This window comes from Metopolophium dirhodum, chromosome 3 (assembly GCF_019925205.1).
Source record: "Metopolophium dirhodum isolate CAU chromosome 3, ASM1992520v1, whole genome shotgun sequence".
Classification (NCBI taxonomy): domain Eukaryota; kingdom Metazoa; phylum Arthropoda; class Insecta; order Hemiptera; family Aphididae; genus Metopolophium; species Metopolophium dirhodum.
Window position 1 is genome coordinate 28,153,707 of NC_083562.1, and position 13,534 is coordinate 28,167,240.

At 28.5% G+C, this 13,534-nt stretch overlaps 2 protein-coding genes across 7 annotated transcripts in view; both read right to left on the minus strand.

Annotated features, from left to right (window-relative positions):
- Positions 1-891: 891 nt before the first annotated feature.
- Positions 892-4,176, minus strand: LOC132940403 (cytochrome c oxidase subunit 6B2-like). 2 transcript variants are annotated; one of them, XM_061007999.1, is made up of 3 exons: positions 4,018-4,176; positions 1,456-1,546; positions 892-1,255 (listed from the first exon to the last, which is right to left on the minus strand). In XM_061007999.1, exons 2-3 carry the CDS (start codon positions 1,530-1,532, stop codon positions 1,087-1,089), a joined length of 246 nt encoding a protein of 81 aa, XP_060863982.1. In that variant the 5' UTR covers positions 1,533-1,546; positions 4,018-4,176; the 3' UTR covers positions 892-1,086. The 2 variants fall into 2 exon arrangements, with proteins under 2 accessions (XP_060863982.1, XP_060863981.1); XM_061007998.1 differs by lacking the exon at positions 892-1,255 and having other exon boundaries at positions 1,465-3,367.
- A 3,846-nt stretch (positions 4,177-8,022) lies between these two features.
- The window catches only part of LOC132941245 (calcium/calmodulin-dependent protein kinase kinase 1), a 41,184-nt gene continuing 35,672 nt past the window's right edge, over positions 8,023-13,534 (minus strand). For all 5 annotated transcript variants that reach the window (XM_061009202.1, XM_061009205.1, XM_061009203.1 and 2 more), the window contains 5 exons: positions 12,725-12,868; positions 11,370-11,480; positions 10,432-11,021; positions 10,093-10,184; positions 8,023-8,415 (listed from right to left, as the gene is read on the minus strand). In XM_061009202.1, the coding sequence (XP_060865185.1) occupies positions 8,352-8,415; positions 10,093-10,184; positions 10,432-11,021; positions 11,370-11,480; positions 12,725-12,868 (1,001 nt within the window). In that variant the 3' untranslated portion in view covers positions 8,023-8,351. The remainder of the gene's footprint in view (positions 8,416-10,092; positions 10,185-10,431; positions 11,022-11,369; positions 11,481-12,724; positions 12,869-13,534) is intronic.

Below are 13,534 nucleotides of genomic sequence, written 5' to 3' on the forward strand. Positions count from 1 at the left end.
ATATTACAGTAAATATAATGATGTTTATTGATTATTTTTGCATATTTTTGTATATTTTGCATATTTTAGCATATTTTTAAATTTTTAAGAGAATATAATGAGAATATTTTAAGGTTTTTTCGAGAATATTAGCATCATATTTAAGGTATTTTAAGAGAATATAAATCCGGTCTTTACTTATAATAAATAAAAATTATTTATTATTTTATTAACTTTTGAGTCAATAGTGCCTCACAGTAACCTTGCATACATTTTTAGACTTTTTGACAGCAAATATCACTTGCTGACATGTAAGAAATAAATAAATAATGTATGACTTAAAATAGATCAAAAAGAAAAATATTTTGAAAATTGAACCGCTAAAAGAAATCGATAATATTAACTTTTAGTGAAAGTTTCCAAGTATCTACAGTAATTTGTTTTTGAATATCAGAAAATAAATTTTGGTAAAAAATCTGATTTTGTATAAAAATTAGTTTTTATAGGGCAAGAGAACTGAGAATTTTTTACTTTTGACCCCTCTATCTACCAATTATATCCGCATTACTACCTACCAGAATCGACAAAAAAATACTGAATCATATTTACTGCTCCGAAAGCCAAGGCAGATACAAAAATAAATAAATTTATGGGAAAACCTTATGTAAAATCAATACTATTTATTGACCCAGTCTAAAATGCCCTACTGGTTGTACAAAAGCCTTGTTATTTCTATGATTTTAACATATAATTGGCATACTTGTAATGAGTTTATATTTAATATTTGTCTTTTATAATAATATATTTAATATTACATTGCTGTATATTTTTTTACTGAACATCTTTTAATGGGCAACTATAGGTTATTATCACCTAAATACAATTATTAGTTAAATGTTATAAGAAAATAAATGATGTTTGTTATGTATTTATTATCACTAATTACACAAAAAAAAATTGTAAGACAATGAATATTTATTGTATATACCTAACTGTTGTTCACATAATTAGTAACACAAAACTTTGGACAAAAAATCATGTTACACATAAGTAATACAATTGTAAAGAACACTAGTTTTTATTAAGTATTTTTATAAGTTAAAGCAATTATATATTGCCAGGGAATCGATTTTCTTCGATTTGAGTGTTCCATTTGTCAATCCATGCATTTGGGCATATTGACTTTGAGACACGTTTGTAATACTGGCATGCATCAAACTCTTCGCCTCTTATTTTTTTGCAACGTTGATAATCCAAAAAGCTCTGATAACAGTACCTAGGACATAAAAAATTAAAATATTAATAGTATGTTTTCCTGTTTACACCATGTCAAAGATTAATTTCTCCCTTCCGTTCCTAATTTTAATTATTCCATTCCTAGTTTTGACTTTTGATCTTTTAAGACAATTACTTTTTTTTGTCTGTCATTACCATACAGTATTCAAATTATAACTAGAATATAATTTAAAACATTACTTGGTTTGATTGGTATTTGGGAAACGAGGATCCCATGGTGCAGTTTCAAGTTTGACTCCATCTACTTCAAGAACCATCGTGTTTGAATATGCTAAAAAATAAAAAAATATTTATTTTTTGAAGAGGTTAATTTAAAAAAAATTTAAACACAATTTTTTTATTTCTTTAATTTTTTTTATTTTATACTTCAAAGTTTATTAAAAATAGATTTACATTATACTTTTTTACTTTTCAATTTGTAGTTGTTTAATATTTCTTCTGATATATTTTTAAGATAAAATTTACTTCTATACTTTTTTCATCCAATAACTAATAGTCTAGATATATCACTATATTAAATTTAAAAAGGGATAACTTAAAAGAATGTCAGTACACTATTTGTTTTGTCTTTCTGACCTACGCACAACATAGCGTGTTATGAATATTTCAAATTGTTTGTACATCTTAAAACACTCATAACTTGCTTTGAAATTAAAATATAATAAAACGCCTAAAAGATGCCTCAGATAATAATCTTACTTTTGAATTTTATAAGAAGTCGTTTCACTAAAATTTTAGAAATTATGATTATAAAATTTGCTGTTGCGCATGGTTTGAGAGAAAACAAATAGTGCGCTGACATCCTCTTACGGTTGTATTGAAAATTATAACTTACGAAGGAATTTTCACAGTAAATATAATAGTTGAAAGAAAAGTAATAATAAAAACTATTATTTTAAAATCACCTGTATACACACAAACTCAAAGGTTGTATTATTTTAATTACTAATAGAACTCTATTATTTTCAATTATTTTTATTTAAATAAAATACTTAAGCTTCAATTCACTAGGTATATCATTTTAAGTATAATATAGCGAAACCTTGATTTACAGATATCCCTCAATAGCACATTAATTATTTTTGACACAGCTATCTATTATACAAAGGTTTTACAGTATAATATGACCCTGAAAGCATACTATGAGAAAGATTAGATATATCAAACATTTATTTTATAACTAGTAATGGTTATATTATTATTGCAATATTACATTAAAAACTAGAATTCATTATAATTCATCCAAAAACAATGTTTATTAGAGGATTTTTAATATAAGCGTAAAATATAATACCAGCATAGTTTGTTACATATCTAAAATATAATTATTAATTAAGTATACTTAAATGTAAAATAAAACTTTAAAATAATAGTAAAAACATAAAATGCATATACATTTTTTAAACAAACATACATTTAATAGTTTAAAAACAAAAAAAACCTAGTTTAACCATTGTTGTACACTTATATAATTTTATAACTTATTTTTAAAAAAGTAACAATTAAAGCAATAATGTTAAGTAATTATTTCTGATTAAACATAGGCACAATACTAGTTTGTATTTTATAACAAAAGTATTGTATGTATTTACAAATATTATTTATAGATCAGGATTTTGCAATCATTTTACAAGAGGTCTAGTTTTATTATCCTGTTCTCCCACTGTTTCCTGGTAACGTTTAACTTCATCTAAATACAATGACCAAGCATCTGTAGGTTTAGATAGTTTTTTTTCATCGTCCGGCTTAACCTTTTTAACCACACCCGTTTTCAACGCTTTATTTTTACGTTTACCAATTATTGGCAACGTCTTAAGAGTTTCAGATCGTTTTTCTGAGGCAACTGCTGAAGTAGTAGTAGTAGTAGTAGTAGTAGCAGCAGCAGCAGCATATGCAGTTTGAGATACTTGTACTTCAAGTATTGGTAGTTCTGCGGTTCTGGCTTTCTGCTGCTGCTGTTGTTGTTGTTGTTCAAATCGTTGATATACTTCTAGGAATGATCCATCATTTTTAAATGCATTTTGGGCTTGTTGATTGTTATAGCTTGCCATGATTGCAAACACGCTTTGTAATCAGCTTTTTCACTCAACACCTATAATCAAGAAACTCTCGCACATCACATTACGGTTCCAAAATCTTAAAATTTACTACAGCCAAAGGGAGGCCAAAATCCCCAGTTACAAAAAATATTAACGTCTTCAGCTTAAAGTTAACAAATAAGTATATACACAAGGTAACAATTTTATATTTATATACTTAATAACTACATGAAAAATTAGGATTGAACAGCAATTAGTGTTCACTGTAATAGTTAATAATTGTTCTTATCTATGGTCAGTTTGACACAATAATATACACAAAATTTAAAAGCATGAATATAACATACATATTATTATACATCACATATATATTAAAAAGTACCTATAATAAACCAAATTCATCTCAAACCGTGTTGACCTCTGAAGGTCTTCTTAACTTTCAACCATAAGACATATTAAACTAAGAGCTATATCGGGATATTGTTGGTTATAAATAATAATTTGCGTAAGAACTGAATACTATAGATTTGATTGGATTATTTAAGTCGTCGTTTATTCACAATAAATTACGTATAACGATTAAGAAATAAATGCGTTTTTAGGTGTATGGAATACATCCAATACAAACCAAACGCACATACATATTTTATAATTTATGTAAGCTATAAACTTATTGATACAAAATATAATATAATTAATTTACCTGAGGAGAAGATTTGATTATTGTATTAAGTATTTTTAGATGAACTCTGCGTCTGTGCTAACTTTTAAGTAAGGCAGTAAGAAATGTTCTCAATTATGAATTAATGAACACAGTCACAGAACGAAATTGAGAAAAAAAAATGATAGTGTAATAAAAAAGAAAAAATCAATCTGCTGAGCTCAGAAACAATATGGTTAACTGGAAGAGAAAATGTAAACAGTGCTACCAAAAAAACAACTCTCAAATTGAATTAAACCACAGAAATATATTAAAATAAGTATATAAAATTATATAATTTGTTATATATATCTGTGAATGAAACAAAAAAATAATAAAAACATGTTCGTTAAACCATAAAACATTTAAACATCCATTGTAAATGATTTAAGTACCTATCTATATCCTACTCACAAGTGATAAGTGACAAGCGACTGTGTATTTAAGTTATTTAACTACCGTTTACCATCGTCCATCGTAGGCGTGCCTATAGGATTCGTTCGCAGGTATGACCAAGAAAAAATTTCTTAAAAATAAAATATACAAAAGTGTATATAAAAAAGGTGGATAAGTGGATGTCGCTCTGCTGTACAGTAGGTAACGTTATTTCCTCGAAAACAGATTTTGCGTAAAAATTCCCGTTTTTCCATAATTTTTCTTTTGACCCCCCAAAGTACCAACTAGATTCACTTTCCTATCAGAAAAGTTACTATTGAAGAAAATCCAAGCACTTTTACTGTCCTAAAAGGTGATGACAGACACAAAAATAAAAAAAAAAATTTAAAAAATTTAAAAAAATAAAAAAATTTAAAAAAAAAAAAAAACACACATCATTGTAAAATCAATACATTCATCGCTTCGCTCAGAATCTAAAATAAAATTAAAAAGGAGGTTAAGTGGATGTCACTCTGCTGTACAGTTGATGACAAGTGGGTCACTGTATAATGGATGGTAATAAATTTGAATTCAATGATATAATAATATCATTGTATACGAAAAACGATTCTTAGCGGTGACGGTTTGTCAGTGTGGATATTTTATATTAGATTTATATTGTTATTACTTATTATTAATACGGTAGCCGGTAAGTTATATTAATATTATAAAATTACAACAAAATAACGAAAGTCGTTATTTTTTGGTTATTTGATAATATTATGTAATATCGTCCAAAATTGATCGTAAAATAAGTAACTATAAAAAAAAACTGCGTTTTTATATACCTATTTGATATTTTTTGGTAACAGATTAATCTACTTACGCGGAACATTGTTTTAAATTGTCAATCCTTAGCTATAAAAGTTGAACATTTTATACATTTTTAACTACAAAATCATTTTTAAATTATAATTTTGTTAAATGTTGGTAAAAATCGAACTTTAAATGCTTATAAAAAAATATAAAATTTTGTCTATGTAGGTATTTTTATTATTTTTCAACTATCTTGTAACAATATATCTGGAGGCTTGTATTAAATTTTAACGCTTTTTTACCCAACAAAAACCATTTTATTGACAGTTACATAAATACGAAAACTGAAAATGTCCGTAAACCGTTAAAAAAAATAAAAATATATTCAAAATGTTATCGTGTATAGAAAATGCTAATATAAACAACCAGTAAAAATTGCATGTATCTACGGTAATTTGTTTTAGAGTTACATCAAAAACCAAAATTGATTTTGTCGAAAACCAAATTTGCGTAAAAATTTCTTCCTTAAATTTTTTTTGTTTTTCTCGGCGTTTTTAACAATTACTGGGAATTTTAAATTTTGACCTCAAAATGCACCAACAAGATTCACTTTCCCATCGAACAAGATACTGAAGTCGAAGCATTATTTCGACTATTTTTCGTATACACAGACACAAAAAAAATATTAAAAAAACATATCATTGTAAAATCAATACATTCATCGAAGCGCTCAGAATCTAAACAAAAAAATGTTAACCCATAATTTTGTTGATATTTAATTTTAGTACTTACAATAATTACAGTTTTCCGTATATACTGCATAGGTTGGCTTATTAAATACCTACTCAGATTCATCAACTAGTTATCATATTTGATTCTTAGCACAGATAAATAAAAATGTGATTCTTATTAATCACTTTTATCAGATAGCCAAGATATTGAAAATTGTCTGTGATAAGAATTTAATAATATAATGGAGGGCAGCTAATTTCACAGGTCTGGACATACCCGTAAACACGCCTATGTCTACCATTGACATTGACATTCAACGACCAGTACTATAGTGTATTATATACCGGCAACCAATAACTAGAGAGCGTGTCAACCCCAGTGGCTTGGGGGGGGGGGGGGATAGATCCCCAGAACTTTTAGATTCAGAGTGTAGCGATAAATGCATTGATAGCTGTGATTTTTCAATTATTTATTACGTCAAGTACGATGTTCAACTTTGAGGATGGCTTTTGATAGAAAATTGAATCTATATTGTACTTTTAAGAGGTAAAACTTGTAACCTAACCTACTTTGTGAAACTTTTTAAAGTAAATTTCTTATTATTTTCGAAAGCATTTAATGCTAAATATTTTAGGTGTTATGAAAGAATCTAATTCCGGTGTTCAGATTGGGGCGTCCTATACTGTGACAGACCTACAAACAGTTTCACTTAGTAGCGCATTTCTTCTTCCAATTCAAAACCCAACATTGGCAACAGAAGTAAAGCTCGTCTCCGAGAAAATCGACTGAGGGCATACTGCCATACAGGTTGTATAGTCCATCATGTGTGCGATGAATAGAGAGGCTTTGGCTTCAACATTTTATGCGCTCCCAGAATTTGAACGAGCTATAAGTCTATAGAACTATAGCTGAGTCTAGAATGCCGCTCGAGCTCTGTGGTTCCCCTGGCAGACGCCCATTTTACTGGTGGTCTGAGGACATCACCGTCCTCAGCCGGTTAGTCGTAACTTCTAAGAGTATATGCCAAAAGAGGCTTTTAGCCGGGTGTTTGACGGGAAGAAAAGAGTCCACTCCGTGCAGGAAAGAGCCAAGACTGGAAATCAATCGTTCGCATAGGAGAGGGCTTGAAGCTACCTCTGTATACTCAAGTGGACTCCGATTCCTGGGGAAGTCCGTACCGACTGGCCATTAAGAATTTTGGAGACGACAGGGAAGGATGGAAATCAAGGACCGAGATTCTGAAGTGAAAGGACTTATCATCTTCATTCTAACCTAACCCAAGGGCCGGCACTGGTGCTACTATGCTAGTATATAGGTCTATGGTTATACACAAGACCCAATAAGTAATAATAAAGTGTTTATGAAGTTTATTAATATATACTATGATGTATATGAATGCAAAATTTTACAAGTTATATATTTATAATGGTTCACGATATTTTTAAAAATACGTAAAATCGTGAATAATTAATAATATATATTAGTATAATATTACCTACATCTACATGGGTTGAACTGTTGAAATTTTGAATCATTGACTATAGAAGTATACTATATTAAATATTTAATCAATGATTAAAGTAGGTAACAATACTTATGCGACCGCAGCACAACCGGGCATCCTTTAATCTTGTGACTCTTCATTTAGAAACGGAGTTTGTCTCTTTAGTCTATACACTTCTTATAATAGTCGTACTATTCGAACTGGATGTCTGGATCTAACAGTGAGGCTTGAAACAACTAATTTGACCTACTAGTAAATTCACCGTAGGACCTATATTAATATCAATATTACTAGTTGTATTGATAAAATTGCTTTATCTATGTTAGTAAATTAATATTAATTATTATCTAAGTTCTAATTCAAACTACAATAAAATGATAGTATATTGTACATAAATACTAAATACATAATACTTTTTCAGAACCCACTAGGCGAACCTACCCTCCGCCACATTTTTGGCTGTAAGACAATTGTCTCACAATATCTCGTATCACTATATTATAGTAGATAAAAAGTATAACAAAGTTGTGTTCATTTAGTTTTTATATATTCACACAGGGTAAAAAAATTAAGTAACGATATACATGTATGGACAATATTAAAATGTATATCAAAATTTATAAACAAAACCAATACAAAAATAATAAGAGCATATTATTATATATAATTTTTGGACATAGTAAATAGTAATAGACTAATAGTTAAATTTGTATTATATAAAATGAGTAAATCACACTTGAATACACTGTTAAAAATTGAAATGATTGATCAAACGTCTTACCACAGTATAGATTATTTGCAAAGAGCATATTACAATATAGAACATAAATATAAGTATAACAGTATTTTTTTTTCTTGTCAAACTTTTAATATTAAATAATTTAGGTAAAAAGAATAACGTAGTAAGTAATCACTTTTCTTTCACGGCATGTTCTTTGACAGGCTTAAGATTGGTTGTTTCCGCGGATAAAGATCTACAAAATAACATATATAAACTATTAGTCTTTGTAGAAGTGAAATTGTGTATTCTGTTTAAAATTAAATTATAATTGTAACAAATTATGAACTTGGACTCATCATTCAAGAGTATGAGTAATGAACGATAGATTTTTATGTCCTAAACTATATGATGTAATAAATAGATATACCTAACTGTATAAGGTATATTTACTTATATAACTGTGTGTAAATGAATAGCTAATTGAAATTCCAAAATAAATTGTACCTTAAGACAGCAGAAATATATATGACTTTTTATTACATTCAAATAAAATTGTATGCATCTTAAAGAAAAAAAGGTGGGTGAGTGGATGTCGTTCTGCTGTACAGTAGGTTACAAGTGGGTCACTGTAATGGATGGTGTTAAATTTGAATTCAATGATATAATATCATTGTATAAGACAAACGATTCTGAGCGAAAACGGTCAGTCAGCCTATGATATTACTAAGTATATATTTGATGATATTATTGTGAATAAAGTAATTTATATATAACCTATTTACGTGGAGCCTTGTTTTAAATTTTCAATCCTTAGCTATAAAAGTTGAACATTTTATAAATTTTTAACTACAAAATAATTATTAAATTTTGTCAAAATTCGAACTTTAAATGCTTATAATAAAAAATGTTAATATTTTTCAACTGCTATTTTAACAATATATCAGGAGCCTTGCATTAAATTTTCACGCTTTTTTACCCAACAAATACAATTTTATTGATATTTATAGAAAAAAAACTAAAAAAATTGAAAACTGACAATGTACCTACGTAAACAGCTCAAAAAGATGAAATTTTGACTGAATGTTTATATAAGCAATTTCTATACACCATAACATTTTCCAAATATTTTGACTTATTTTGAGCTGTTTACGGACATTTTCAGTTTCCATTTTTTTTAGTTTTTTTTTCTATAAATATCAATAAAATTTTATTTGTTGGGTAAAAAAGCGTGAAAATTTGATATAAGGCTCCTGGTATGTCGTTCTAATAGCAGTTGAAAAATATTAAAAATACGTAGGCACAATTTTTTTTTATAAGCATTTAAAGTTAAGGATTGAAAATTGAAAACAAAGCTCCACGTAAATAGGTTATATATAAATTACTTTATTCACAATAATATCATCAGAGCAATGACACTGTTATGTGTTATAAAATAGCTATTCTCAATAACAATGAAATTCGAATAATAATAACTAATAATTAATAACAACACAAAATATTGTTTAATGCGTAGGTACTGTGTGTCTACTGTCTGTGTAGAATGTAGACAATCATTAAAATGTAGTTTGATAAAAAACCAATAAAATATAAAGAGAAATATATAAAACTATACAATTATACACAATTATAATACAAGGGTTTAATTTGAATAACACACTTTTAAATTTCGTACTATACACTTAAATTTTCGTACTACACACAATTTTAGGGACTGCTGGAGTCTGCTGCACCAATATTATAATTTGTAACTATATACCTACCTATTGATGTGTCTGATAGTGATATACTCGTGTGGGAAAATTGTTTTAAATTTTAATCTTTACCACACACAAAATATGATATTTATACCTAAATTTACTATATTATTATATATAATATATATATACTCATGCAAATATTATTATTGGTAAAACAATAACCGAATCTATACCTTGACCCAAACCAAGAGCACGCTCCGGGTGCGGAATGCGAACGGTTGGATGACTGAAGTTTTCGTTTTGATTCGTCTGCTGCAAACGGATTCTGAAAACGACACGAAAACAATATTACGTAACAATATGGTAAATATAAGTTCAAGTTCAAAAATAAATGTTTTATGTTTGAACAAATGTCCTAGTTCCCCTACCGAGGATCTGTCCCTGTACGTAGGTCCAACATTATCGTTTTAATATCTATACACATAACATACCTAGTATTACCTACTACCTATTAACCTTGTACATTTATACATGATGTATTATAAATTATAATACATAATATGTGGACTCACGAGGAACGAGTGATTCTTCAGCATTGCTTTGATCAATATCAATGTGTTGAGCTTAGGTATGGACTTTACGACATTCATCATTTCCTCCTCGCTGACTTCGACCGGCTCCCGGCAATAGTTGTCTCGCTCGGTGGGTAGCGCCTCGGCCCCCGCCCTAGTCACCCAGTCGTGCCGTTTGACGGCCGGCAACGTGATCCTGGTTTCCGGGTCCTTGTCAAGGAGGCGGTGTAACAGGTGCACTAATTGTGGGGATGTTTCTGGTTCTACTGGCCACTGCACCGGTTGCGTGCGGATCTGCTCGTGCACCGCCAGCACTGTGTCCGCGGTGTACGGCAGCCGGCCGTAGACAAACGCATACAACGTGCACCCTAGTGCCCACACGTCCAGCGCTCGACCGCTGTACGTTTTCGTCGACGGGTCCAGCACTTCAGGAGCCGCAAATGCCGGTGTACCCGCGCTCGAACTCAACAGGTCGTCGCTTCCGTCAAACTCGTTGCACACGCCCAGGTCCGCGATTTTCACGTGCCCGCTGGCGTCGATCAATAAGTTCGACGGTTTGATGTCCCTGTGTACGATCCGCTGAAAGTGTACTGTAGGAGAAAAAAAATAGCTGGACATTAAATAATATTATGACGTATTATTATTTATTGTATACCCAATATTATGACGTTGAGTGATTCTTATTTAGCAGTAAACATGCTCATTATTTCGAAAAGTTCCCACATTATAATGTTAGGTAACTGTTAATTGTGATGGACATTTTACAATATAGTCAAAGATACTTGAAATATTAACTTTTATAAAAAAAATTGAATTTATAAATATTGAATAAATAGTAAATATCCAAATAAGAAAATTTTTATTGGCTATTGTTTAGATATACAGTTTCAAGAACAATGATATAAATTATCATTGTATTATTACTAATTAGTACTTACAATATTCTAGGCCCAATAAAATATCCCTGAAGTATGACCTGGCTTTTGATTCAGACATCGGAGGATCACCAGGAACTTGCATCACTTCCCCACGCTCCAATAATTCAAACACTTGAATACAAAAAAAAAATCGGGTAAGTGGGTAATACTCTGCTGTACATTGGGTTTCTAGAGTGTCACTGTAACGGATGTGTTAAATTTAAATTTAATGATATAAAATCAAAACGATTCTGAGCGGAGACTATATAATAATATTATTAAGTATATTTTATGATATTATGATTGCAGTGATTAAAGTAATCTATTTTACTATTAGGCATATTCAGTACTAAAATAGGATAAATAAATTTGTGTATAAAATATAATTATATAGGTACATACTTTATACGTTTTAAGTAACTAAAATCTAAATTATGATAACTAAAATCGTTATTTTCTATTTAAAATTTAAAATATCTACAATATCGCCTAAATTTGAAGTTTGAACTTAAAATGTCTAGAACAAAAAAACTGTTTTTAATTCTTGAATCTTTGCTTTAAATGTTCAACCTTTAACTATAAAAATGTAACATTTTTAACATTTTTAACAACAAAATAATTTAACTACTTATGAGTTATGAGGAACCTTGTATTACATTTTTAAGCATTTTGAGTTTTGACACAACGAAAACATTTTATTATTTTATTGACAAAAAAAGAAAAAATTTAAAAAAAAAATTGAATATTGAAAATATCTATAATAATGCTCAAAACGAGTCACAATATTTTGAAAATTTTTCGTGTATAAAAATGATAAAATAAATTATTAAATTTTCAAGATTTTTTGTCCGAGTGGATATTTTTTTATCAACAATCGTTAGAAAAAAACCAATAAAAATCAAAATTCTCTTATGCAGTTATGCCTATAAATAATTCAAAAATAGTAAAAATATTTTGGTTTGTAGAAAATGATATTATGAACTTTCAGTGTAAATTTCAGTGAATGTTTCATATTTCTGAGCTTATTTTTTTAGAGGTGCACCAAAAAACAACATCGGTTTTGTTAAAAATCTGTTTTGCATAAAAATCTTAATTTTTGCATAATCTTTTGTTTGTTTTTCCTGAAACTTTAAAAAACTACTTGGAATTTTTTTATATTTGACCCCCAAAGTATAACAAGATTAAACTTCCTTCTAGAAAAGATGCTGAAATAGAAAGTTGAGGCATTTTTACTTCCTCAAAACGTGATGATAGACAAGAAAAAAAAATAAGAAAAAAACACACACATCATTGTTAAGTCAATACGCATTTATTGCTTCGCTCAAAATGTAAAACATAAATAAAATACATATAATAAAATATATTGAAATATTTACCCAAATAAAGATGATCCTCATCTGGATCCTCTAAAACTTCAACTAGTTTCACTACATTAGGATGATCAAGTTTTTTCAACAAAGCTATTTCCCTGTATACTTTGTCTAAAGGATTGGCCCCTTTACGTCTGGCGTTCAGTCTGCCTATAATTTAATATAGAAATGATAAAACTGTAATTATGCAAAGCAAATAATATATAATTTTTTTTTTTTTTTTATAGTAATTTATCTTAGCATCAAGTAGGTAGCTGTTATCTCTGAGGATTTAACTGTAGTATAAAATGTATAATTTCATATAATTATTATTTATCACATTGAATATATACGATATACCTACACATTATGTATAACAACTTACTGCATAATTACGTCCAAAATGTAAGATTTTATAGGTTACGAAAACAATTACATAAAGAGGTATAGTGTGAGTACGTGTGTGATTTATGTCGTATGACTATTATAATAATTATTACCTATGGGCTATGCCTATGACTTATGACTTACAAGACTTATAGTTATAACTTATATAATTATAATTTATAATTTATATTTAGTAATAAATTGTTGTATAGTTTTTATAGCAAATCATAAATCGCTGTCGAAATGAATTCATTCTTCAAAAGGCCATCTTAATATTAATTAGGTATTATAAAACACTACATATACCTACATATTTATTCAAAATATCTAATGAAATATAGGGTTTTCAATGTTTAAGTGTTGTACCTATACTGTTGTTGTTTATTTTACATCAATTTTCGTATTTGAAACATAATATTCATTCTTTTAAAAGAAGATTTTAATTTACAT

What these genes read in the sequence shown, in the direction of transcription:
- LOC132940403 (XM_061007998.1), bottom strand. Translation starts at nt 3,326, where the DNA reads ATGGCAAGCTATAACAATCAACAAGCCCAAAATGCATTTAAAAATGAT.